At 42.6% G+C, this 26,511-nt stretch overlaps 2 protein-coding genes across 3 annotated transcripts in view; one reads left to right on the top strand and one right to left on the bottom strand.

Moving 5' to 3' along the window:
* Positions 1 to 26,511, bottom strand: part of SYN3 (synapsin III) — a 189,593-nt gene that overhangs the window by 83,904 nt on the left and 79,178 nt on the right. The window lies entirely within an intron of this gene.
* The window catches only part of TIMP3 (TIMP metallopeptidase inhibitor 3), a 37,526-nt gene continuing 12,160 nt past the window's right edge, over positions 1,146 to 26,511 (top strand). Inside the window, exon 1 of the mRNA XM_053943488.1 lies at positions 1,146 to 1,477. Within this exon, the coding sequence (XP_053799463.1) occupies positions 1,354 to 1,477 (124 nt within the window). The 5' untranslated portion in view covers positions 1,146 to 1,353. The remainder of the gene's footprint in view (positions 1,478 to 26,511) is intronic.

Raw genomic sequence — 26,511 nt, 5'->3', positions numbered from 1 at the left:
ATATAGACAGACAGTATGATTAAAGAAAAGGTGCAGGAAGGCTGTGCTTCACCCAGATGGAGCAGAATTGTAAATCTAAAGACTTAGCTGACTATATAGAAATTTAGGACAGCTGGTCCCTGGCCTTTAATACCAGCATAATTTATAACTAGACGCGCTTAAGTCTTGTAAACCCCGTGGAAAGTACTCTGACATTATATACACTGGTTTGATACTGCGATTAATCACCCCTCAGTCCCCTTTGGAGGATAAGGCTGTCTGTATCATGCAGCTGGCAATCTCCTTCCTTACAGTCCCAGCTCTTCTATAACATTTACGTTTCCACAGCTGATGGAAATTTATGGCTCCAAAAGGGGATAAAGGAAAACAAAACAAACAGACATTTCTCTAAATTCCACTAAAGCTGCTCTGCTGAAATATACTTTGAGATTAAATGTTGGGGGTGCATGGGTAGACACAACACTGTTTTTTCCAGGTTGGTTTTAGCAAATTATGAGCCCTTTCTGACTGAAAGGCCAGAGAAGGGGAATTGCTGAGTGGTGGAGAAGGAGCATCCAAGCAGGATTAAAAACATTCAGGGCAAAATCCTGGTTTACAGTTCAGATAGGTCTTGTCCTTCTTTCCCTCCATCCTCTTTCTACTGCCTGTTGGGAGAGGAAAAGAAGCAGCACACTGCACTTGCGCGTTATCTGATCGCTGTCTGAAAGCTCTTTGGAACAGCCTGAACAGTGTGCCATGCCTCCAGTTTGAAGTCAGTTTGCGGACAGCCCAGACGGACTGAAGGGAAACAGCGCGAGCTTTCCAAGCGAACCGCAAGCCCCGCTTGCGTTTTCCAGGTGTCCCGAGGAGCGGAGCGGGGTCGGCCCGGGGGAGGATGTGACAGGCTCGGGCGGACACTCGCCGGTAGGAGAGAGGTACAGCTGGTACGGAGCGAGGCTTCCCCCGCCCCGCGGTGCCGGGAGCGGAGCGGGCCGGGGCCGCGCCCCCGCCCGCCGCGCGCCCGCTCTATTCCCTATAAGGCGCGGCGGGCGCGGCCCCGCCCCGCGCTCGCGCCGATGAGGTAATGCGGCGCTGCCATTGGCCGCGCGCGGCGGCGCCCCCGGAGCGCGAGCGGCGCGAGCCGGGTATAACTCCGCGCGCCGGTCCCGCTCCGCCCGCAGCGCTCCGCACCTCCGCTCCCCTCAGCTCCGCACCAGCAGCGGCCCAGCACCGTCCCACCGAGCGAGCCAGAGAGACAGGGGCAGGGCAGGCAGCCGCGGCGCACGGGCTGTTAGGGAGCAAGAATAAAGTCAGGCGAACACAGCATCGGCCGCCTCCCGCTCCGCAGAAGTGAGGAGGCACTTCGGGGGCAACATGACGGCGTGGCTGAGCTTCCTCGTCGTGTTCCTGTGCAGCTGGAGCCTGCGGGACTTGGTGGTGGAGGCTTGCACTTGCGTCCCCATCCATCCGCAGGACGCTTTCTGCAACTCCGACATCGGTAAGTGCCGCCGCCCCGCAGCCGCCCGGGCCGGGAGAGCTCGGGGTAACCAGAAAGCTCCCGGGACCCCGAGGGGTGCGGGCAGCACCGCGGCTGTCACCGCACGGCAGCCGCGTCCCGCGAGTCACGCAGTGAGGGCAGAGGTGCGGCAGGCGGGTCACACCGGAGAGCGGTGACCTGACTTTCCAGGAGCGGGTTTGGCTCCGTTGCTGCCGCGGACGCTTGGGTTGTTAAGAGGAGAGGAGCGTGGTGGCGGACCCCCGCCCAGCCCTCTCGAGCCCTGTCCCGCGGCAGCGGCGGCAGCAGCAGCCTTTCCCAGAAGTACCTTAACGAAATCAATCATTGTTAGAGTGGCATGTTTTCTACAGCAGGACAGAAACACAATTGGAGGTGTAGGCTGCCAAAACTTCCTCCTCAACTTGGTGACAAAAAGTAGGAGGCAGGGTTCGGATGGGTTCTCCCAAGCCACGAAGCCGCCTGTGGCGGCTGGTGTTCGGAGGTGCGGCTCTCACGGGCTTGTGGTGCTGCGCTTGTAACGTAACGTTGGGAAGGGCTGGAGGAGCAGGTACCAAGTGTCTCCCGGCTTTCTGCATGCTGCGCTGTGGTCTTTGCACATCTGTGGAGGTACGCTGCATGCTTTTGGGAAAGCTGAAACGCTGTCATTGGATCCTGACTGATGTTTTCCACTCTGGGTTTCAGCATCCCTAGGGTTCTTTGTTACACTAACTTTAGGTAGGGGACAAGGACAGCACGAAAAATCTCTGAGGAAGAGGTAACAGAGACTCTGTTCCCAAGTTTGTTGGCAGGCTTGTAGAGAAGGGTGGGTAACAAAATATGGTTGTTGCTTGGTAGCTCTTCCGTGGCAAAGTATATGAAATCAATTAGTGGTGTCCTTGACACATGTCCGTGTAATGGTAAATACAGGCTGTCACTTCAGCAGTGGTGAGGGGGTGGCACAAGTCCAAGAAGTCTCCTGCCTTCTCCTAGGTTGTCTTAGTAGCACAGCAAAAAAGGGGCCAGGGACTTTGCACTGCTGGTACCCACATGGTACTTACTGAGAGTAGAGTCTGCAAAGAAATCCTCCTGGCAACTGCTATGGAAGTCAAGTAGAAAGTAATTCTCACTGCAGCAGAACACCCATTGCTGTGAATGCTGCCAGTAGCCTTTTCAAGATAGCCAAGGTTAGTGGCAAAATATCTATCTCTTGTCTTCAGTTCTTCTACAGAAACTGCAATTGTACCTGGTTATTCATGTTTATTTTATATAGTGTATCTGCTCCTGAATGCAAAAAAAACCATTCCATGTTAAAAGTGGTGGGAAGGTTACAGTTTGTTTCAGATAGCCTGGAAAACATTCATAAAATAGTTTTATACTGGGAAATTCTTCCAGGAAACTAAATTATTCAAATTTCTGTTGCCATTTTCATAGTTTGGATCAACAAGTGTGCCACCTAAGTGGCAACTGCCAGGGAGATTGTCCTTTCTGTGAAAGTGAGTCTGGGAAACAGTTTTTTTTTTTCATAGGAAAAGCTGATGGCAGCATGTGGCCTTCATTAGCTGCATTTTGGGAGAGGGACTGCTTTCTTGCTCTGGTTAGGTCATGCTGTAATAGATGAGTGGTAGTTTTGGTTCAAAAAAAATGGTATTAAGTGCATTTTTGTAATGAATACACACTGACAGAGTACTTTTACTAGACACATAAATGACTAGGAGTAAACTATGAAGTTTCCTATAACGATGCTCCTAAACTTGAGGGCACAAAGTTTTTCTGTTTTCTACTCTGATTTCTGGTTGAGTTCAAAGTCTTCCCTTCATCTTTCCTTTCTCTCTTCTGGGCTCTTCATTAGATCTCAAGCCTTGGCTTTGCTTTGAGACAAAGTAGTTCAAAAAGTTGATGTGTCTGGGGCTCTCATGCCTTCAAACATCACAGCAATGCAAAGGAAGAGCAGCTTGAGGGGAAAGAGCAATCCATTCCACTAAATGACTTGAATGCCAGTTTGGTTAAAGGTCTCTGGGTTGAACCAAAAGCAAATCCTTACATTTGCTAGGATTGTCTGGAAAATGTGATATTTCTGTAGGCTGATTTTAGTAAATGCTGTCATGTTCTTCATATGTGGAAAGGACAAAAAGTGCACTAAAGCTTTCTGGCTTTGGAAGCGTTAATCATCTCCATGGAAACTGATGGCAGTGTACCAGTGCAGTGTTTAGACAGACTAAACTACACGCGGGGTTATAAAACACATTGTGAGGAAGAAAGGGACTTGGCAGCAAGTTTTTATCGCTCTTGAAACTTCTGACAAAATACCAGCTCTAAAGGGAGGAGTCAGTGCAGTAAGAGCTGGAGCAAAAGAGGCTTTTAAAATAGCTCCTACAACAATGTAAGAAATTAACTAGCTAGGTGGCAGCCTAGGAGAGGCTTTTCATCTTCAGAAGCACTGCAGTTTGAAGAAGGAGAACTCTTAGTTGAGGACTGTAATGCAAACTTCTACTGCTGTTTCCTGCTTAACCAGTGAAGTCCTACTCTCAAGTTTATTCTCTTCTCCTTTAATCTGATCTCACCGGACATTTAATTTTTCATTTTCCAGTGGCTCAGTTCTGATACAGCCTCTCAACCCTGCAGTCACTAGGAGGTTTTAATCTTTACAGAAACAGATGGTCAAATAAACCCATTGGAAAGGGCAGGATTTCAATATGTACATCGTTTGAAAGCGAAGGTTGTGGTCTTTGAAGGAATCTTGAACTTCATAAATAACAATGTATATATACATTTTTAATTTAAAAAAGGAGGGAGGGGAGAAAAAAGAGGTACTATTGCTAGAGGTACTATTGGTCACAAGGGATCTTTTCACTCAGCCTGACTTTTCCATCGTGATGAATGGAGCAAAAGTGAAGAGGTGTGTCTTATCTGGCCCTGTGGGGTCAATCAATAATAAAATTGCTGTTTTAACTGTTGGCTTTCTTTCTTTAACGGGATCAATGAGTGCCAGAAGAGGCAGTACTGTAATTGGACAAACAGCGACTGCTATGATTTGCCATCTGAACTTTGCTTCCTCCACTCCTGCCCTCTGCCTATGACCCCTTCCAGATGTGAATATTTTTCTTTTGTTTGAATTAAGAGACCTTTTGAAAGAACAGAACCAGGCATGCTTTGTTCTTTTGTGACAAAGCTGTGACATTTCCAGCTGGACATAGCTGACATGAAAGGGACTTGTTTGTCCTATTTTTTTTGCACAAACAGCAGGAATTTTTGAGCTTGGCTGCTGAATGTTGAATTCACAGGTTTGAAAAACACCTCCCATTTGGCCCCCTCTGCCCCACATGTCCTTTCAAGAAAAAAAAAAAAAAAAGAGAAAATATGTGAAATTGCAGACTGCATTTTGACAAACTAGTCTGCAAGTGATAAAGTACTTTATTTACTCCACAGCTATCTTACTTCTGTCTTGTGTATATACTTTAGAGAAGAGCTATGTGGCACTATTAGATGTCTCTTGCCGAAGTTCAAAGGAGCTCAAAATAACATTCCTTTGTGTTGGGGGGGGGGGGGGGGAGGGAAATACCTGTATCAGCAAGGATGCCAGTGGGTACTGCTCCTCTCTGTTCTAAGTAACCTCACTCTTGGTGAGATGGAGGTAAAGGTAAGTAAGTTCTTAAGGGTCCCTCAGTGCTGTAGAAGCCATTCTTTACTCCATCCTCCTGTACCCATAGCACTGAGCTCACAACACCTGCAGTGGCTCCCATCCTTTGAATTGAGAATGTGAGAGAAGTGCAAGAAGGAAACAGCAGAGAAGGAGGAAACTGGTGAATTTATTTGGCCTGAAGTCTGAGTACCTAACTGAAAACCTGCCCTTTCACTGGTTTCCCTGAGTTGATCATTCCACCTTCTCACTAATAAGCGAAAAGAGATGTGCAGAACACTTGATCATACATGAGATTTTGAACATGCTTTCTTTATTTTGGTGTAGTGATATCAAATGTCCTGCCTTAGCCCCTAAGGCAGACAGGTAAGGTCTGCCAGACTGATTTAAAAGTTACAATAACCCATCTCCAATTAATTATACCAATATTTAGAGTTGAGATGTATTTAAAAGTATTTTTTTGGTTACATTTTGTGGCAATGGTTGCAAAAGTGTATCCACTTCAGAATCAGACTTTTGACGAGGAAGTAATGATGTGATTTTTATTTTTAGACTGGACTTCCCTTGGAGGCATTTTAGAAGCAGGAAATCTGAGAAGCATCCCATAAAGCTTCAAAAAAGAATAAAAAAAAGTACGGCAAATTTCATTTTATGTGGGAAGAAATGGAGGAGATTTATTTAACTTCTAGGCAATTCCAATGTCCATGATAAGAACTTTGTTGAAAGAGGGTGTTCCTTGTGACTGGTCATGTCTCCTGACAGAAGAATGGCCACTTGCAGCTGAATTGTCCTATTTAGTAGAAGTGGAAATAGAATTTTTTTTTTTTTAATATTACTTTTTTTCTTTTTTGTGTGTAGTTATTTGCAATTTTAGTCCTTATAAGAGTAGTGGGATCTGGAGTTAGTCACTTCTCCAAATGTATCTATTAAAAAATAAAAGTGGTGAAAATTACTGGTTGGAAGATGTAATGCAGAATGTTATTTCTTTTTATTATTGCATATGCTTACTCCAGATTTCCTGCAGGAAGGGTCTCCAGCAAGGTCTCTGAGCCAGCAGAGAGCCAGATGTTCCAACCTTAAGCCTTGGAGCTCCTGCTTCATGCAGACATTCTTTTCCTTCTTATTTTCATTGATTTCCCACATGTTCTTTAGAACTCTCCACTTGTCAATTGCTCCTCTGATGTTTCTGGAAAGTGGTGGGCTGGTGGGAACATAGTTATCTACAGCTATGCACAGTAGTGGTATTTTTCTTCTGGGTTTGGGAAGGACCTGCCTTATTCATGTCTGTTTTTCAGGATGAGTGGATTTGGTTGTTTGACCATAGGAGAAGTGACACAAGGTGACAAATTAATTCTCAGCTCTATCAGTGGACTTCACTTTTCCCGAGACACTAATTAATACATTTAGTCCTGCACTTTGAGACCTTCTTGGATATGGCAACTGAGTTGCATCTGATGAAATGGATCTCTGTACTCAAGTACAATCCCAGCTGGGGTGGGTGGGGCCAAGCATTTTTAGTAGGAGCACTCATTGACTCACCTTGCCCTAAGTTGGGTGTTAGAACTACTAAGATGGAAATTTAGTTTTATGATGTAACAATGTTGTCTAAGCTCAGCTTTTTCCTCACAGCTCCAGTACCATGTGGTGCTCTCAGGTAGCCCAGCCAAGAGTGCATCACTGACGGAAGGAGCCTATTTAATCTGGGCAGGAGGTCTTGGAATTAAATGAAACTTCCACCAGCTGCTCTCTGGGAGTTTAGAAGAGCTGGTAAACCTGATAGGACAGCTTGGTTTTAGTCAACGTGCAAGAGCAGGGATCCTGTGTTTGCCAGCTCTGAACCAGACTAAGCTAGGGAACTTATTTTTAGTCCTCATAATGTCAGCAGTGCCTGTGTTTGAGTTTCCCTGTAATTATATATTTTTTTTCTCATTTCAAGATGAAGAGGCTTTTACTCTAATGTGCTGCTTATTGCTGTAGACTTTCAGGGTATGATTCTGTCTTTTACATGATAATATAAATAGGAAACAAATTACACTGGTAAAATGATAGTAGTGTAGAAGATGAGGAAAATTGTGCCTTCAAGCACCAATTAGTTAAGTAAATGCAGAGTTCATTAAAGGCCTACTGTAGCTCATCTAAACCTCTGAAGAATGTCTCCATGTGACACTTAAAATTTTACTGGCAGAATTTTATTGGACTCTTACTACTCTTTAAGCTCACTATCCCTTACATAGATTTCTCTGAGACAAGGCTGATCAGAGCAGCTGACTACATTTGAAACTATCTAAGACTGTTTCAGCTTTTCCACAGCTTTGTAGCACTGAACACTCTTTGTAAATTGCTGAGCCATCCTATTTGACAACCCTCCGTGTGGAGCTACTCAGAGCTCATGGGAGGGGATGCACACTGCTGGGTCTTTTTCACTTCTCTGCCCACCAGTGACATGACTACCAGTGCTATTTGCCCATAGTGGGATAGGGCCTTATTTAAAACTAGGGCCAAACTGGGTCTGCTTTGGAATAGCTTGAGAAAAGAATGTTAACCAGTGTGAATTTCAAATTTCTGCTATTTGAAAGTATTAGGCTGGTGCTGGACCTGCGGTAAATGATACCAAGGGGGCTTAAATGGATTTGCACCCTCTTATAGAAGACCTAAAGTCTGTCCTAGTAATGAATATGGAGAGGAAATACTGAACCTGCCTCATAAGCCTCATGCTCTGCATAAGGCAGGCGCATTGCCACGTGTCTCACCAGTATTTCACCACCTGGTATCAGGGCTGGATTTGACTTCATGTTTTCAGGTTTCTAAGAGGAATGTTACAAACATTAGAGAGTTTAAAAGCTATTGTCAAAAACGAAGTTAACATTCTACTTTAATGTGAATTAATTTCTCTTGAGTGACCAGAGTGAAGACATAGTGCATTAACTGACAGTGTCTAATAACGTAAAAATGCAGGTTATTTCACATAACCCTGATTACTTTATTTATTCAAAATTTCTTCCAGCTAGAAAAGATAGTGGGAGTCTTCTGGAAATAAGACAGAAGTCTCTTGAGTTGCTTGGTAGTAAAATTAATGTTGACTATGAATAGTCCAAATTCCTGCTAGTGTTTACATAAGACCTTTCTAAAGGGCAGTTTGAGCCCTTAGAAACCGTATACAGACAATAAAACTCTAGTTAAATAGCAGAGAGGTGCATATACAAAAAATTACATCAAACCTCATAAAAATCAGCTATGGTTTGCCTGCAGTGTAGAATCTCATTTTTACTTTGGGAAGAAAGGAGGTGGTTTGGGGTGTCCCTCCTTGGACAGGAATGTGCCAAGAACCAGCAGAGAACAGTGCTTGGGTAGTAGTGAGGCCATTGTCAACTTAGGGATATGGAGGGCTGTGCTCGTGGGGAGCTAAGGTCTGTGGCAGTGGGCTCAGCTTTGAAAACTTCTGTCTTTATTACAGGTTGGGGAAGAGAATGGCCACAGAAATTGGTTCAGTGGGAAAGCTGTAATAGGAGAAGGTATTTAGGAGCTTCGGGAGTGGCAAAGGTCCCCCAGAGACTATCTCAGAGTATAAGGAGGAGAGAAGAACTCCTGGAGAAGGTAGAGGTACAGTGTGGAAGCCCCAGTGAAGAACTAGTACAGGCTGGTCAAGCCAGGAGGAGTCACTAGCTGTGACACATGGCATGCCACCCCACCTGGAGCTATGGGAACTGTGTGAGGCATGGCTAAGGTGGGTTTTATCCATCCAGGAGAGTGAGTGTGCTCTTAGTCTTCAGGGAACACTTAAGTAGGAGACCCCCCATAAAACAATCTGATGTTCTATTGATTGATCCCTAACAGCCTGTAGCATGGTAACTTCTGACTGGCAATCTAGGCTTAGGCTTTGAAAAAACCTGGCTGTATGGACTGACCATAGATGGAACACATGCCCTTTAGCTGGACTCCAGCCAAGCTGTTGCCTTCCTCCATTCAGATGAATGAAAAGTTCCTTCAAGTAGCCCTTCAAGAAATGCAGGTTGTATGGGTGTGTGGGCAGGGCTTGGTCTATTTTTTTTTTTTTTTTTTTTTTTGTCAGATGAGATATAAGAAAAATACTGCTTAGCTGGAAAATTATTCACATTGAGCAGCAGGAGAAGCAAATGAAATGAAGCCATATATAACATGCTGTCTGAAGGTACTTTTGAAATACATGATGTAGCTACCTGCCCCACTACAGCCAGGAGATAAAAGGAGAGTGTGCAAATGGCAGAGCCATCATTGTTCAATACGTTGTTACTGATCCTGGGCAAAAATACACACTAATAAAAAAAGCTGCAATCTTCCTTAGTTATGTCTGTTCCTAAAGTGTCAGAGCTCTTTAATCCTGTTGGTTCATAAGAGTTTAGAACCAGTTTATTGGGGAGGTAAAAAAAGGTTAAAGGACCCAAGGAGAGAAAAGAGACCTCCTAGATTTTTCTCTTTCTTAATTCCTCAATTTTGACATGAAAAAGCCCAGCTTTCTGCTGGCCTGCATGATCACTGGTACTTCAGCAAAGCAGCTATAAATTGCACCAAATTTGCACAAAGCTCAAGCAGGTAGCAATAGCTACACCAGGTTCAGCAGCATGAAGGTAACACATTATTACTTCTTGTTCCCTACTGATTCATTAAAAAAAAAAAAGTCACACAACAGCCCATAGGAAACAGGAGTACTTCTATTTCACAGGACTCCTGCTGGCCTAGAATGATGGACTTGAATTTTAACTCCCTCATGCTGCATTGTAATTACAGTATGGAGACTTCAACATCTGTTTCCTTTTCTCCATGTTTCCCTCAGTATTGGGTGTTACTGCAGTGAAGTCAGCAGGGAGGCCTGCTGGCATTATGTTAGTCTGTTAATTTTCTATAGAGGAGCACTGAAGCATTTGTTCAGACAACAAGTTCAATCTCTCATGCTCAGTGAATACACGAACAAGCAAAGATCCTGCTCCTCTGATGTTTAATCAGCCCTCTCAAATTTCATGGATCAGCTGTAAATATGAAGCTTTCCCTCCGGTGAGCAGATTTTTTTTTTGTTGGTCTCCAAACAGTTAAAATATAAGAGGGGAAAAAAAATGTTCTTGCTTGTACCAAGACAGGAAAACCACAGAATGGAAAACTTCCGCTTAACTTTGAAAGACAGGAAATGGCTGGTGTTGGAAAGGGAACAGGTAGAGGAGGAGTGAGCCAGGGGATATCAGTGGAAAACCAGCTATTCTGCAGATACTTCTTCTTCAGCTCTATGTTCTTTTGGGGGATGGAGTTTCAGGCTGACCCCTGTGCTCCAAGCCCTTTATATTTCCCAAGCACCCACCCCAGTTCTCTACTTCCTGCCTCCTCTGACACTGCTATAAATATCCTGCCTGCCTTTCATAGGTCCAGAGATATGCGCATTGCAGATAAAATGGATCTGAGGTGACACTATGAAACAGCTTTTAGACCAGCTCTTGTGGACTGAATGACTGTTGGGTCCTCTGCTTTATCTTGTGAAGTGTGAGGTTGCTGAGTCCCCTGCTTTGAATTTCTTGAAGAGTGAAACATCCTCCTTATTTATCATGCTCACCTCTGGATTAGGATGCATGGGTGTGTTTCTAAGGAAATTAGTTCCTCCAATAAATAATGTGCTACATGAGGCACAGGACTGAAAGCTGAAAGAATTCTGGTATTCAGGAGAATGTAGGGTGGGGAAAAGATGGAACTAGTTGAGAGACCACACTGCATGCAAAGTATAGCACTTGCAATACTGAATATCTTAAATGCTTTGGTGAGGTGGATCAGTCCAAGAGGAAATAAAACAGTGAAGTGATCCCTGGAGCACTTAAATAGCCATCATGTACAGTACTTCAATAGTCACAAAATACCCAGCCCTCCCTTAGCATCCTGCAGGGCAAAAATCACAAACCCAGAGAAGCGTGGGAAGACAAGAGCTGCAGTTCCTGTGCAAGAACTTCAGGACTGAAAAAGATAGTGCTGAGGTGGGGGCAGGATGAGTTCTTAAGCCCTTTGTTTTACTCTTTTAAATATGAAGAGCAGCACCTGTCCCCTTTTTTTTTTTTTTTTTTTTTTGTTCCCCAAGGGGTTGGGGATTAAGGATTTAGTTGGTTATTTCCTTAGAGGATCAAGATGAAAAGAGACTTCAATAAGTCTCTTTCCATCTTCTCTACAGACAGTATATTTTCAATAGAATTAAGCAGCTGTCCTGCTTTCCCCTACTGTATAACAGTTTGCAGCTTTACAGAGAAGCAGATAAATAGAAGATTTTATAATATCAGATAGAACTTTTAGGTGTACTTTAGTAAACTCCAAGTTATCACAGGAAGGTTTAAAGGCATTCAGAGAGAAGCTCAACTAGATCAGGTGGCAAACAGCCAGTGACCCTTATCAGTATTTTGCCTTTAACACCTCTGGAACAAAACTGCTGCAGCAGAACCTATGATAGTGAGTCATTTGCATCATCCAGCGAGGCTGGACTTCTGATGCTGATAAAATATACCTCCCAGAAGCATGATGTGGGATACTCTGACTTTCCCAAAGCTCCCTTCTGTCATCTTAATTCCTTATTATTAGAGATTGATTAAATCCATGGAGTTTTAAGTTCCTTCCAAAACTCTTTAGAGACATACTCCAACTCTGAAGTCTTTTTTTCTTTATCAGGATGAGTGCCTAATCTACCTCCCACATGCATTCTAAATTGTAGCTATTTGTTGAGTTTGCCAGTGTATTCTGTTTTCCTCTTTTTCTGTTTGACTGGGAGACCAACAGGATGGGAAGCCCGTCCTTGCCGGCCTTTATTCCAATGGCAGGTTTAATTGACTGAAGAAATGGTGTAGATTGAGAGCATCAGACCACACCTGTCTGGTGTATTTGGCTCTATGGGAAACAAAGCTTTCACTAGTACCGGAAAGTTTTCAAGCCAATAGGTTCCTTCCTGTCACTGCAAGATCTCGTGTTTGTTTCTGCATGCCCTTCTCTCACACCGATTTCCTCTTCTACTAATGGCTGTTGGAAGAGCTGGGTAAAGGAAAGCACCGAGTCTTTCTTTCCCTCCTGTCTCAGAAACTGCTTTCCTGTTTGTCCTTTATGCAGCATGGCAGCTTGGGCTATTGACGTAAACTTTGTTCTTTGTGCTGTTCAAAGCTCTCCTCTTCTGAATTTGACATTGCCTACTCACATCCTGACTGCTGTTTTGACAGAAAGAAGGAAAGAGGACAGAACAGGATTCTAGTGTAGTAGTTGTCTTGGCACACCCGGGGATTCACATTTTTGTGCAGGTTCAGTGTTTGTTCATCAAACTGTCATAAGATCAGCGCATGGCAGGATTTCTCCAGTACATACTCCTCCATATATATGTGGACCAACGTTGGAAAGATTGACCAAAGTTGTTATTGAAACACTATGATGGTGTTTTGAAAAAGCATCACTAGGTTGCACTGTTGAAAAATATGGGAAAGGCAGTTTTGGTTCAAAAAAATACCCAGGTCCTGAATGAGAGGGAAAGAATTCAGAGTAGTTTTCTAAGAGGAGTTAGGAGCTTAGCCCACATGGTTCCCTTCTCTGATGAAATCCACCAGAGCTTGCAGTACCCCATCTTAACGTGGGCAATTACAACCAAAATGCTGATGTATATAATTTCCCCACTGAATTTTGGACTGTGTCTTTTACTCTACTTTTTTTCCTCATGTGAACATCTCTGCTAGAGTTGCTGCAACATGCCGTATTGTCATAAGCATACTGAAATATATGGACAATCATTGTACACTGGGATGAACAGGTGTCAAATGAAATAAGTCTTGTTTCTGTGTATTCCTAGGGTATTTTCCTTTGCCAAAGACCAGGCACTGAATGGAACTATACACTCATGAGTTAGCTACATGTTTGCCTGCCAATTTAATAGGAAGAGTAAGCAGGATCTGTAATGCTTTTACCCAGAAAAACAAAACTATGTTTTGGTAAGATTTCACTATAATGATGGTTTCAGAATATATAGGCAGCAAAGCTAAAGCTGACAGAACCAGGCAATGCCAGTCTGCTTTCTGCAGAAGCATTAATGTTTCAGCTCTTCAAGATAATATTTCTTCTCTGCCCTGTTTGGAAGGTGTCGGGGGAATCCTTAATTGTCTTGTTGTGTTTTCCTTAAAATCCCTTAACAGAAAATGTTACTGCAATCTGAGGCAAGGAGAATGTAATCTGTGGCTGTTTTGCATAGTTGGATAATTTGTTGTTTTTGTTTTTAAGCCAACTTGTAACTCTCTGAGGCTAACACTGTTCCAAATCTTATTAATAGCAGTCCTTGACATTTTAGAGGTTTTATCTTTTCATTACTATTAATACATGCTCATTTCTGAATTTGCTAATGTGCACTTGCACTTCCTCAGCTTCCTTGCTAGTTGAAGGAAGCTGTGGAAGGAAACACCTTCCACAGTGTGCACCAACAGCATGGTTTTGTTAACTGGGGTTCTACTTATCCCACAGACTATTAGAAGTGAACATGAAACTACGCATTGGTAAGCCACACCTCTGTTTTTTCTCAGGGGAAAAAAGCTCTGTAGCTATTCTTAGCTGGTATATTACATGTGAAATGAAGTAGTTCCAAGGGGATGAACAACTGCTATTCAGAGGGAGTACCTTTATGCTTTGGTCTTCTCAGAGCTACAGCAGTTCAGTATTGACTCAAAGTGTATCCTTGGGGTAGGAGCAAATCAGAGCCCAGACAGGGCTGCCAAGCCCAGGCTTAGACGTGTGCCTCGTGTGCATGTGTGTACATCTTGCAGTTCGGTGATGACCCCGGTGACTTCTTGAACTTTTAATGACAATGCAGCTGTCTGTTCATGGTGCTAATTAACCCAAAATCTGATTCCTCCCTCCCCCTCGTTATCCATTGCGTGAATGAGATGTGAAAACAAGAAGACGACTTTTCCCGTGCCCTTAGGGCTGTCTGAGCCTGGCAGCAGTGACCCTGCCTGAGCCGAACTGAAAGAGCTGCTGCGCAATGGCCCATACGCCTTTTTAATGGACTATTAAGATTCCACCTTCTCCCCCTCCCTCCAGTCCTGTAACAATTTGGAGCGATATGGCACTTAGGGGAAAACAGCTGCAAGAATAACTTTTCTTTTGGAAAGCCAGAGGCAGCTGTTCAGTTTGTAAGTCTAGGGATTCCTCCACTACTTATTTAGGGCCTGATCCCATTCCAGTTAAAATCAGTAGAAAGTTTCCAACTGGATTCAGCAGGCAGTTGAAGGAAGCAGCTTCAGGAAGCAGCCTGCAATCAAACAATACTGCTTCAAAATGTTGGAAACAGCCAGTAGGAAAGCATTTGTCACAGAGCTGACTTTCTGACTTGTCTGCAGGCTCAAAGTACAAGCACTCAGCAAGCCAATGAGGAACAGGTTAAATTAGTGTTTGGGGTATCCTAAGTTGCTTTAAAAAATGGCTTTTGTAGGTCAGCGTTCATTTACAGTCTGCAGTGTTGGCAGACTTTTATTGGCACAGTGAATTAAAGGACTGATCTTTGATGTTGAATGCTGATTTTAGTTTAGATACTCTGAAATCATAGGGGATAATGGCTTACTTTTTGAAATTATGCAAGTTCTCAGCACCTGCAGCTCTCATTGGTATGAATTTACTTGCCACGTCTGAAAAATGAGGAGAAAAATAGAACTACTCTTGCTTCTGTTATTAGAGATTCTTGTTGTCACCTGATTTATATACAGTGAAAGAGAAGGCTAGAAACTTGCTGAGGAGGGTCAGATTTTCTGCTTCATAGAGAATTTTGAAATGCCAGAAGTTTATTCCATCTGAAATGTGAGGGAAAATGATAATATTGGAGTTTTCAGCATGGCATTTGCTAGGAAAAGTGATTCAGATACATCTGAATCTAATGTTTTGAAGGATTAATTGAAAATGCCCAATTTGACTGAACGTGTCATTTCATGTCAACATTAAGACTTCAAGTGCATTTGAAGAGAATTGCTGAACCAGGTTAAAAATAGGTCAAATTTTTCCTGAGAAAAAAATGGAAAAAAACCCAATTTTGCTGAAGTTGATACTTTCCTTAGAAATTTGTGACTTAAGTAAAGCCATTATCCTTAACAGGAAAAAGCCTTTCCAAACACATCCCTGATGGCTTAATAGTAACAGCTTCCCCTTCTGGAAGTGATGATTTTGATCAAGTTATATGCTACTTCTCATGCTCGGAGAGATTCCAGTTCATTAGTCCTTTTAAGCTTATAGTTAGCTTTTTCTGAATGCTGAGAATTACCTTTAAAACACAAATCTACCTTTCCCTGAATGCTGAGAATTCCCTTTACAACACAAACCTAGATTCCCTTTACTTGCTCCAGTCCTTGTCAATATGACAAACTCCTTGAGTCTGCTGCATTAATGAACAAACAAGTTTGCTTTGTGATTGTGTTGTTGCCAGTCAATTGAGAGGAGGTATTTCCCCTTGTATTTCTGTTAGTTCCCTCCCTGTCAATGTTTAAACAAGCTTATACTGGTGTCCCAGGTGTGAGCTTAACTCCAGCCCTGAAAAGCTGGCTCTTGGGAGCGTGGTTCATTACTTTGCCAAAATAGTCCTGCTACAGCAATGTCTGAGGAGACCAAGATGGGCAGGAAACAGTCAGGCTTGGTGGATACCCTGGAAATGATTACCTTCTCTGTAAACATTCAGCACTTCAGTATCCAGAGAACTTCTGCCTCCCAAACAGTTAATGGGCCTTAGAGCATTCAAAAATAGCCATCACTCTGCCAGGGCAGCTGTGAAATGATTACCCAGCCATATCTTGTGACCTTTAGGTTTTTTCCTTAAAAGTTACAAGGACATCTAAGAAGTGATATGGGAATGCAAGCTTGCCTCCCTCAAATTGGAAATTTATGGAAGTTTTCAATAAGAATTCTTTCAGAAGCTGTCAAACTTCAGTAGCACAGATGAGCTAAATGACTGCTACATTCACTTCAGAGTGAGTCTCCATCAGATTCATATGGTCAGATTTGAGCATTTCAATTTAAAACCCCCTTATTATCAGCAGGTCTAAGAATAAAACAACATGGGTTAGTCTTTAATTTGTATAAATATTTGTTGTGCAAAAAAAAAGTCAACGATTGGTGGCAGACAGGCACAAATAACCATTCAGTGTGTTCTCTGCACTTACACAAGTCTGGCTAAGAGTCATAACTCATTAATATGTCATTGGTAGCACCAAGGATGTATATAAGCACCCTAGCAATGATACACTACTTCTGGAAATCCATTTTGATTATGGTCTACTGGGTTGTTCATGGATATGAAATTCTGATGAAAAGTATGTGTGAAGAAAGTTTGGGTAGCAGAAGAATGAGATGCAGTTTCCATGAAACACCTTAGGCTAGTCTGTCAGTAGGACAGTCAGGGTGTTTGAGCAAACTGTTTGAAGAAGAAAGATGACTGGCCATTGGCTATCTACCTTTTCTGCTGTCTGTGGCTCTGTCTTCAGAGCCAGAGGATGCACAGTGTGCAGTTTTTGTGTTGCTTATGTAAAGAATTGGGGGTTTTGGTTTTTTGGGATTTTTTTGGTTGGTTGTTTTTTTATCTGATTTCCACAACAAATCAACACTGAGTTCTTCAGGCCTTCTAAGGTCAAAAGTGAAGGAAGGTGCTTTGGAATGCAGTTACGACAGGGCACTATATGGACTTCTGCAAAGTTCTGGAGAGGTGGGCAGATTAGTCAAATTGCCCTGGTATTTTGCCCTAACCTTGACCTTGTATTGTCCTTGTCCTTGACCTGTAGGCTGCTGGGAACTGTGGTATGTGAGGTGCTCTCAGGACTCAGGGAGGTTTCCTACTTGCTTTAATGAACAGTGAATCAGGATCTGAGCACCACCTAAAGCTTTACATGGTGCTCAGACTCCAGGGTAAAATTCTTCATGTACCTAAAATCAGCTACATGGCAGTAATTACTGTGATTACATAACAGACGTTAATAACATGGGCAATTAGTAAATTCCTTAAGCATTGCAATATAACCAGAACTGTGTCATAGAGGTGTCCAGTGTATGTGAACAGTCTGCAGATTTTGGAAGCTTGAGAGCAATTGATGATGTCTCAAGAATGGTGAGCAAAGATACTCTTTTCACTGGGCAAATTGTTTGAATGCAGGTTTAATTCCAGGGTCTGGCAGACCAAATACTAGGTTCTGTCAGGCCCAGTGTGAATAGGAGTGGCAGAGCAGTGCCTGTAGGCCTGACCTGGTTAAATATGTATACCTCTCTGGTGTGGACAGCTGCTTAGCCTGTCAGTTTAGTGAAAGTTTTCTAATGCAGGAAGGAATTTGCAGGCCCACCCAGTACCCTTGAAATCTATACGTGTTCCCAAACAGTTCTTCCTCTCTAGCTCCTACGTGCAAAATTGAGCATAAACCATGTGATCAGCGGAGTGCAGCCTCCTCACAGAACGCTGGCACCCATCCCAGATGGGCAAGGTGCTGAAGCAAGGAGAGTCCTCTGAAGTAAGTTGATGAAGCAGGGAGTGTCCAGGCCTGTGGCTTTTGATAATCCCTCTTTTGAAAGGTTTACATGGACTGTCAGAGATGCCCTACTTCTAATGCATAGATGAAAACCGCCTTCAGATGTTTTCTTTAGTAGGACTGTCTTTCCTCCTTCTCTTCCTCCTGTTGAACTGTTTGGATCTGGTGCCCAGTGGGTTTGTGGATTGCACAGTGGGTTATGAAGGACTAATATATTGGCAGATTTGGCTCAAGAATTTTTATGTTGCATCCTTAAAAAAATACTTAAAAAGTGATGAATTTATGTTGCTTGTTAACTCTGGTTATACTCCAAGGGAAATCTTGCTCTAGGATCAAAAACATGCCAGTTCTATGTGTCTGGTTTTACAGAAGTCTCATTATTACTTGAAATGCCAAGTAACATCTACTAGGTTCAAGCCCTGGGCATTCACTGGTCAAGTGCTGGATCAGAACTTCTTCCCTCACCTCCTCTTTGATGTATGTGAGCCATCTCTTGGCTACTTAGTGGAGACAGTGGGTTTGTTCTGAACTCTGATACTAAGCTGCAACACAACAGCCTGTAGAAGGAAAAAACATAGCCCAGTAAAGCAACTTATCTATGACTTTCCAGGCTGGGGACTTCCCTTTCTCAGCAGAACTGAAACTTCCTGGGTAATTTATAGTAAATAAAAAAAAATTTAAAAAAAAAATTTAGAAGGGTGGGTCTACACTGCCTCTTCAACCTGAAATCTCATTGTGTGCCCATTTTGATGTACACCAGAAAGCAACATCATTTGAGGACTGTATTACCCTTGTTTAGTTTCAACAGTACTTTGTTTAAGGAGTGCCCATGACCTCAAGAGAAAAAAGTCTGCCCCATGTGAATCAGAATGGGATTTCTATGATTGTGGTATGTTTTTGGAAATATCACTCGATCCATTTTAATCACTTTAGCACTCATTCTTGCAGTTTATCATCATGATCTGTGGAAATAGAAGATCAGCCTCATTACAGCTGTATCACTAAATCACAGGCAAAGGACATGTTTTCTCCTTGCAGAGGCTGCTCCCCTAACTGTACTCTTTAGGCAATTCATCTCTCATCATATGCTCCAATTTGCTTTCCATGTTACTGCTCACTTGATGGGTTGGGAAACGATCAGTGCCAGATGCACATTCCTTTCAGGCAGTAAATGCTCCTGCAGCAGTAAGTTATGTGCACCAGCTTCTTGTTTCATTAAAATCGCATATGGTTTCCATTTGCCCCTAATTGGTCTCACATCAGCTCTGCCATATTCTCTGAGTGGAAAGCTTAGACCTGTGGCTCCTTTGAACAATTCCAAAGAACTGTGGGAAACCAGAACCTTGTCTCAGCCTGGCTTCCCCTGATCCTCTATGTACTGTGTTGAGAAGTAGTTGATCTGGAAGAGAGGCCTGAACTAAATCTTATTCTGTTGCACCAACTGTATGTAGACAAAAGGAAATGGAAAAGGTGTTTTGAGCTGAGTATTGCTCTGAGTCATATGCTTGTTATTTTTATCCACTGTTGTAAGCTGGCTTTGGAAGAGCTTTTGTGTGTTGGTTTTGACAACCATCTTTCCAACACTGCTAACCTTGGCTGAAAGCATTTCTGCCTTTGGCAGTTGTCAGAGACAGAAGGAGGCAAAATGCACTCTGCTGAAAACACTCCTTGGAGAATGCATTCTGCTGAAAACACTCCTTGGAGAGAGATGCGAGATGCCTCTACTGTGCTCTGTACATGAGACACTCCCTTCCTCTCCCTCCACTTCTTTCATTTTTCCTTCCTTTTCTCTGATGCTTGCCTACTGCCTTTGGCCTTTAGCCTGAATTCAGCTTCCAGTGACAAGTTAAAAAATATAGGTGGAAAGTAAAAAAAAGCCTGCCAAAAGGGAGACAGAAAAATGTCTAGTTGGCAGGAATGACATTTTCTCCTTTTATTTTACCAGAGGGTTCTTAATGCTGTAGGCATGCTCATTACATAGTCTGTAGTGTCTCTGCTTAGATGTATAGCAAACCTAGAATGTTTTGTTGATGCAAGCTGTGAGACTAACCCAGAAATGCATGTAACTCCAGTAATTTAACTCTGTGCCTGATATAGCTAAGCTCTTATGTCTACCTGGCTTCACTGAGTTTATTAGGTATAATAGCTGGTAATAACGGACAGTGGGTTTTTTCCTTTTCTTCCTTTAGCTTCTCTGTGTTTTTCATTAGGTATTTCCTGAAGCTAGTTTTTGCATGTACTAATTATGGATCTAAGAGATTCCACTTGGATCTTCTAAATGGATCTAAATGCATTTTAGATCCATCCATTCTCCCGTCACCAGTCAGTCTTCCCTCTGCATTCCCAAAGGCGTGTATGAGCAGGGGGACTAACATCAGGAGTTAAATGGAGGGGAAGTGCTGGGCAGTTGAAGAGTCTTTGACCAAGTTGCATATAGGAACCTGAAAGAAATGTCCAGAAGAGAATTTGCAGGTTCTCATTTAACAGAGATCTCTTGTTTCTCTCTGTTTCTAATGTATTTTAAAAAGTGCTTGGACTTCCATTGGATCAAATGCACCATATGGGGAGGGAGAAAAATGATTGATACTGCCGCCATCACAAAGGTTGTATCTAGTTAATAAGCTACAGGTGAAATGCCGAGCACTAACCAAGTTCTGCTTGGTTGTGTTATGCAACCTTGTTGCTTTAATTTATGGTCTTGTTGGGAGGATTAACTTTCTCCCAGGTAAAGCCCTTCTAGAGAAGTTTATACTTTTTGAGCTGATGGAAGGTCTGACACAATCAGATCACACATCTTGTATGAAAAAGTTGTATCACTCCTTATTTTGCAGTGTTAGAAATCAAGCAGCACAGCATGTTGTGCAAAGAGAATTTCAGTGGCAAGGAAATCTGCAGGGATGGGAAATGTGGTTAATATTTAGCAAGTGTAATTGTGATCAGTCGTTTTATATGGAGCTTAGGCCTGGGCAAACCCATTTAATTGCCTTCCACTTTTCTTTGGGGTGGCCTTCAAACAGACTTGCCATGACACAGACAGGGGAAGTTTTTTTGGATCTGTAAAACAAAGGCCAAAAGTAAATGTCATAATTCTGGTTAGAACAGGGGAAGGAGGATTATCTGTGTCTTGCTTTCCTGTTTTTATTTAGACTTTCATTGTTAGTTACCAACACACTTGCTGATGTAAAAGCACGTCCTTTACAATGTGATATTTATGTGGCAACTGACTGGCAGAGGTGAATGGTGTTGAAAAGGTGCTCTTTCTCTGTTAGTGTTCCTGAGAGCACTTTGAAAAGACAAGAAGTCAAGATATGGAGTGCCAATAATGGGAACTAGTTTGTTGGTCAGGGTATTAGAGGAAGGCAACCAGCAGTGAACCTCTTAACTTCACTACCTTTTTTTTTGCTTCCTTGATGTTCTTTGGTGATACTGTGTACCAGCACAGCTGAATTTGACTTCTTCAAAGACAACCAAAAGGGGTTTGTTTTGCATTTTTTGGCTTTGGATGAAGGTCATGATGGAATGAGGCAAAAGGAAGCTTCTCCGTGGTATTTTTTCAGCCTTCTTGTGCTTTGCGAGAAGCCTTCAAATTCAACACTCTGATGCAGAAAAGAACTCTGTTTTGGTTATGGAAGAGGCGACATTCAGTGCTAACAGATCATCAAACTGGCTGGAGGCATCTGGATTTTTCCCCTCTTCATAAATCCCCTGCTGTAATCAGTGTTTCCCTCTCCACTCTGCTTTCCTGTGCAAGTGGAGGAATGGGTGAAGAGCTGCTATCTCTTTCCCCTCCTAAAGCAGGCACCAGGTACTTGCTGCTCACAGAAGCCTGCAGCCACCAGGCAATTTAATAGAACCTCCCAAGAGGCTGCATACAGTTGGGCCATGCTTCCAGTTCAAAGGATACAATCCACCTTTAGTTATGGTCCTCTGGTTTTAGGGCAACCAAGACTGTTGATAGTAATTGCTAACAGATCAGCCAGGGGAATGGGAAAAGGAATGCATCTTGTGTGAGTGAGCAAGGGAGACAGCAATTCCATCTTAGCAGCACCATCAGCACCAGTACTAGAAAATCTGTGTGTAAAAGCATCCCACATTAGGGGACACCCCCATAAATGACACTTATATTTCAGTAGTGTGCTAGGTATACTCAGGAGTCTAAAACATACCAGCTGCCTTAGCCCTGTGTGATGTGAGCCCTCCAGCATGTAGCAGCACAGAAAGGAGATCTTGTGAGGCAGATCAAATTAGAGAGCTGCTAGTAAAGCTGGTAAAAAGGTCTCCGTAAATTGCTCTTGGAAGTGAGCCCTGGTATAGTCTTTGGATGAATAAAATGGCAACGATCCTCCTTGGCATGTCACGTGTCTGGTGTTAAAGCAGTGTTTTTAAGTGTTGGTGTAGTCAGTGGCCTCAGGACCGAAGGAGCTTTTCTTCAGCCTCCCAGTCACGTTGCTGCTCTCTATATATTGTTTAGCCACTATGTCAGAGAGTGGCCTGGGAGAATAACTTGTCCCGTGTGTCTCCATTAGTAAACAACGAGTTCTCCACATCCTTCACTCACTTAAATGCAATGAGCATGCATTTCAGCCAAAGCTCTCACTTAAAATTACTCATATTGCGCACCAATAAAATAAATCCTTGAAACAATAATGAGAAGTGTAGCAGTTGTTACCCTCCTGAGCTGTTCATGGTAATTGGTCACAAGGGAAGTGGATTTGGAGCAAATCCTGGTCTCTGAAGGGTGTGCCTCCATTTAAAATGCTGTTTATGGATGACAACCAGCCCACTTGCATGAAAGCATCTGGTTCTCATGGTGCAGTTGAGCAAACAGCTGGGATTGGTGGTGTTAGCCTGGGTTTGTACCGCTGCCCTCTCATCAGGGGAAGGTAAGATTTGGGACAGAGTCACCATCTAGTGGCTGGTCCCGATAAAGGACACGTGCTGGATTGAACCGGGACATTTGATGTTGCTTATCAGCTGGGAAAAAGAGCTGCCAGACATGTAGTGGTTAGTGTGTGCCTGGATGGAATTATTTGGTAGCTACAAGTCTTTTCACCGTGTTGTTTCCTCAGCTTGGCGAGTGCGTGTTTTAATCTCTGTTTTTCTGCTCCTTGACTCATGCAAAGAATGCCTTCTGCCATCTCAGATGTAAAGTCAATGTCCTCTTCTGCTTCATGCCTTGCCTCTAGGCCTATTCTCCCTTGAATCCTTGAGCAAATGGACACAGAGTAAGTGGTAAGGTGAAGAGTACTTGAGTTAGATATGTATGCATATGGGCAAATAAAAGGTCACTTTTTCTCATTCCCATTCTGATTTGTTTGCCTTTATAGGACCTCATCCAGTGACATTTGGAAAAGATGTAGGTGATTTTTGCCTGTATTTATGAGTGTTCTTGCACCTGCAGACAGTTTGTACCACACTAGAGATGCCAGGGAAACACAAACCAGTAGCTACTAGTCCTGGCAAATCTGAGCCATCTCTGTTTTCCTAACTACCAAGCTAGTTTACATAAAAAAAAAAAAAAAAAAAAAAAAAAAAAAACACCACAAAAAAGCCAGTGAAAAGAGATAAATACACTAATTATTTGTGATACATTCTTAGATGCATTTCTTGAATACTCAAACACAGCAGGTTATTATTTTAATTTTGGGGTTTTTTTGAGTATCAAGTAAAAGCCTGGTTTCCTTCCTTTCACGAGGGGATGTTTCCTCCCTGCATTATTTAATCATGTCAAATGCTGAGAAGCAGTACATACATCTTCTCCTCTTTGTATCATGGCATGGCTGCCATGCTTATCTTACCAAGATTTATATCCTTGTCTAATTTAGCTTTTCATAAATAATTACAAATCACTCATGAGACCTTGCCAACTGCTCCAGTCCCACAAAGTGACCTGACCTGAAACCCCAAAGTACTGAGAAACATTCATCTTGGAGTATTTTCATAGGCAGTGCTTCAAAGGAATTGCGGTTTAAAAATATGCAGCTATTTTGGTGACCACTTGTGTGGGATAAAGTTTCCCATCGGTAATAGCAGGACTGTAATAGAGCTTGAAGGAGAAGGGAGGAGCTCAGGAGAGCAGTCACAGCACCTTTGCTACATTCTACTCAAGAAGTAGGAGTCTGCAGCAGTAAACAGTCAACTTAATTAAATTGACATGGACTGAATTTGCAACAGAAACACTGTAAATTTCAGGTAATTTGCAGAGGGTGAAAAGTTCCTCTGGCAAGTAAGCATGGCCCCTGCTCGGTCAGGAGCAATGTTCTTTATTTTCTGGTCAGGTGTGAAGAGTGGCCCAGCCATATAACTGGGGAGTGGTGGCTTGCAGGAACAAAGATAGGGCCTGGGAAACACATGGCTGCAGGTGTGCAAAGTGGAGCTCTGCTCAGAGCAAGGTGTAGACACAAGTGACTCTCCTATGTGGAGCCTTAGGGGGTTGAAGCTACACATGCAAGAGCAGTTCTGGGCAGTTCTGTCCATGCAGCATTTCTCTCCAGAGTGGCTCAGAGGCATCTCATCCTCAGGGACGGGAATTTAACCTCACAAATTACAGGTGATAGACTTGGAACATCCTCTGCTACTTGGCTAACAGCTTGTTTTTCCCTTTAATATGGGAAAAAATATGCAGGGTGGGTTCTTTTTTCATTTCTAGCTCTTCAGTAAAGGGCTTAGCTAGAAACGTTACCATTGGAGTGATAAAGGCAACTTCTCTGAAAAATAGAGGGCTTGACCCTCTTACAAAAGGCTTGATGTGATAGCCCACACTAAGGTTTGTCATGGCTTTTCTAAGTATTTTTCTAGGAATTTGCGAGGATGGTTGTTCTCCAACTTTATTAGGGAACAATAATAGGAAAATACAGAGCCTTCTACTGATTTTCAAGGGTATTATTAGTTGAAATCGGAATGCTCTTATGTCCTAGTGGAGATATGCATTCTGAATATTTGGCGAAGCTGTGTGTTAGTCCATAAATCAAAGCTTCTGTCTGAAATGGCTGTGGTACCCTAACTAGAAGTCAAAGGACTGACAAGCTAGGAGTGAAATACATGAAGAAAATGGGTTTTTTACGTATTTTGTCAGCAACTGAGAATGTGCTTGTGATCTTATATGCTAACTGTGTTCTGGTTTGGAAACCCTAGCATTTTGTAATACTGCCTTTCAGTACATTTCTTATAAATGTCAATAAGATATAAGATTTTTTTGTTCATGTTAGATGTGTTGGGCAAACACCAGTTTTTTCAATTTCATTCTATCAGCAGATAAGATTTTTGACACTCTCTGCTGTAGACTCCAGTGTTAGTGAGCTGTCCTGGAATTCACAAAGCCTTAAGGAATTGTGTTCTTTCTCACTGACCCTTGGACAGTTTGGTTTCTGTAACTTTGCTGGTGGTTGTGGTGGCTGGGGGCAGCAAGTGGAGGAAGCTAGTTCTTTAAAGCTATTTGCAGTCCTCAAGCACATGGTTCAATATAGCTACTTAAGTTTGAAGATGAGAGTCAATTGAAGTCAGAACAACTTGTTAAATAGAAGAATCAATAAAATTGCTCTTACTGCTATTGAAAAATAGAAGTTTAAAAAAAAAAATGAAGTTTTACACTCAGTGAATGAAGGTTCTGTTGGTTCTTTGAATCAAAGCCAGGACCGTCTTACCTAGTTTAAAATTTCTTTGACAAGTCTGGCTGAAGCACAGGATATAAATCAGAGCAGAGTGGATTTGTCTTCATTTCACACCACCTTTGTGGAACAAGGTTCAGGAACTAGTGTGTAAAACCAGACCTATCTATTCCTTTAAATCTGTTCTTCTGATTATTCCAGAAGCTGGAATAAGCTTTTTGCCTCCTTAGTTGGACCTAGGTAGTGAAAAAAACCTTAGTCTTCTCTTTTTCCAATTCCTTCCGGTGGGCTTCTACAGATTTGAAACCTAAATAAGCTAAGATGCAATAAGATGCTTGTTTAATGTCCTTTATATTCAGCAAAATGTATCCCTGAACTTTGTTGTTGCTGTTAGATAATGCTGTAATGCAAATAAATAACTCACTGTGTTTTCCTGCTTCCACCTCTTTAGCTCCTTTCTATGCCTCCCTGCTTTTTTTGTTTGTTTGTTGTTTGTTTGTTTTTGTTTTCTGTGATAGATTAAAATGGATAATGTCTGCCTTGTCCCTGAGCTTTGCTCCTCTGCTGAGATGAGCAGGTGGTTGCAGAACTTTTTCAAAAAGGATCAGTAAAACAGTTTTTAACATTTTCTTTTGTGTGTGTATGGAATGCCCCAAAAATAGATGAGCAAGAGAACCCTTCATTAAGCATTGACTGTAAACTTCCCGCTAGATAAAAAAAAAAATCCTTACCTATGAGACCTCAAAATCCTTATCTGTAGTGGGTTGGGCTCAGTTGACATTGCTGTGGTGCACTGGTAGTACCTGTGCCACAGAGCACACACTGCCCCTTGCTGTCCACAAGGAAATGCAGTGCAGTTTACACAAGATCTGACGGGTCAGCTTTAGTTTGTCTTCCAGGTGACTTCTGGCTAACCTGGCAGCTTTCACTGGGCACTTGATGGCTGCTGAATAATCTGGTTTGCACAGTAGCTGTTTGTTCAAGGGAGCATTTGTTAGTTTTGTGGCACCTCAGAGGTGGCAGCTGTAGTGAAATACCAGATATGGGATATTCTAGTGCCCTGTACTGAGTTACATTTATTGGGAAACAGAAACTGCATTGGGCACACAAAGGACAATGTAAAAGTACTCTCCTATTGAACATCATCCTCTATGTTGAGAATTAAGGCATTACAAACTTTGCTTGGTGCAAAGATTTTAATCTGTCTTGGTCCCAGCTACAGTCTGCTCTGCAGATTTCAGTGAGACTTAACCACAAATAATGCTTGTTCTTCTTCTTCAT

This window comes from Vidua chalybeata, chromosome 5 (assembly GCF_026979565.1).
Source record: "Vidua chalybeata isolate OUT-0048 chromosome 5, bVidCha1 merged haplotype, whole genome shotgun sequence".
NCBI lineage: Eukaryota > Metazoa > Chordata > Aves > Passeriformes > Viduidae > Vidua > Vidua chalybeata.
This window is presented reverse-complemented; position numbering and strand designations above follow the sequence as displayed.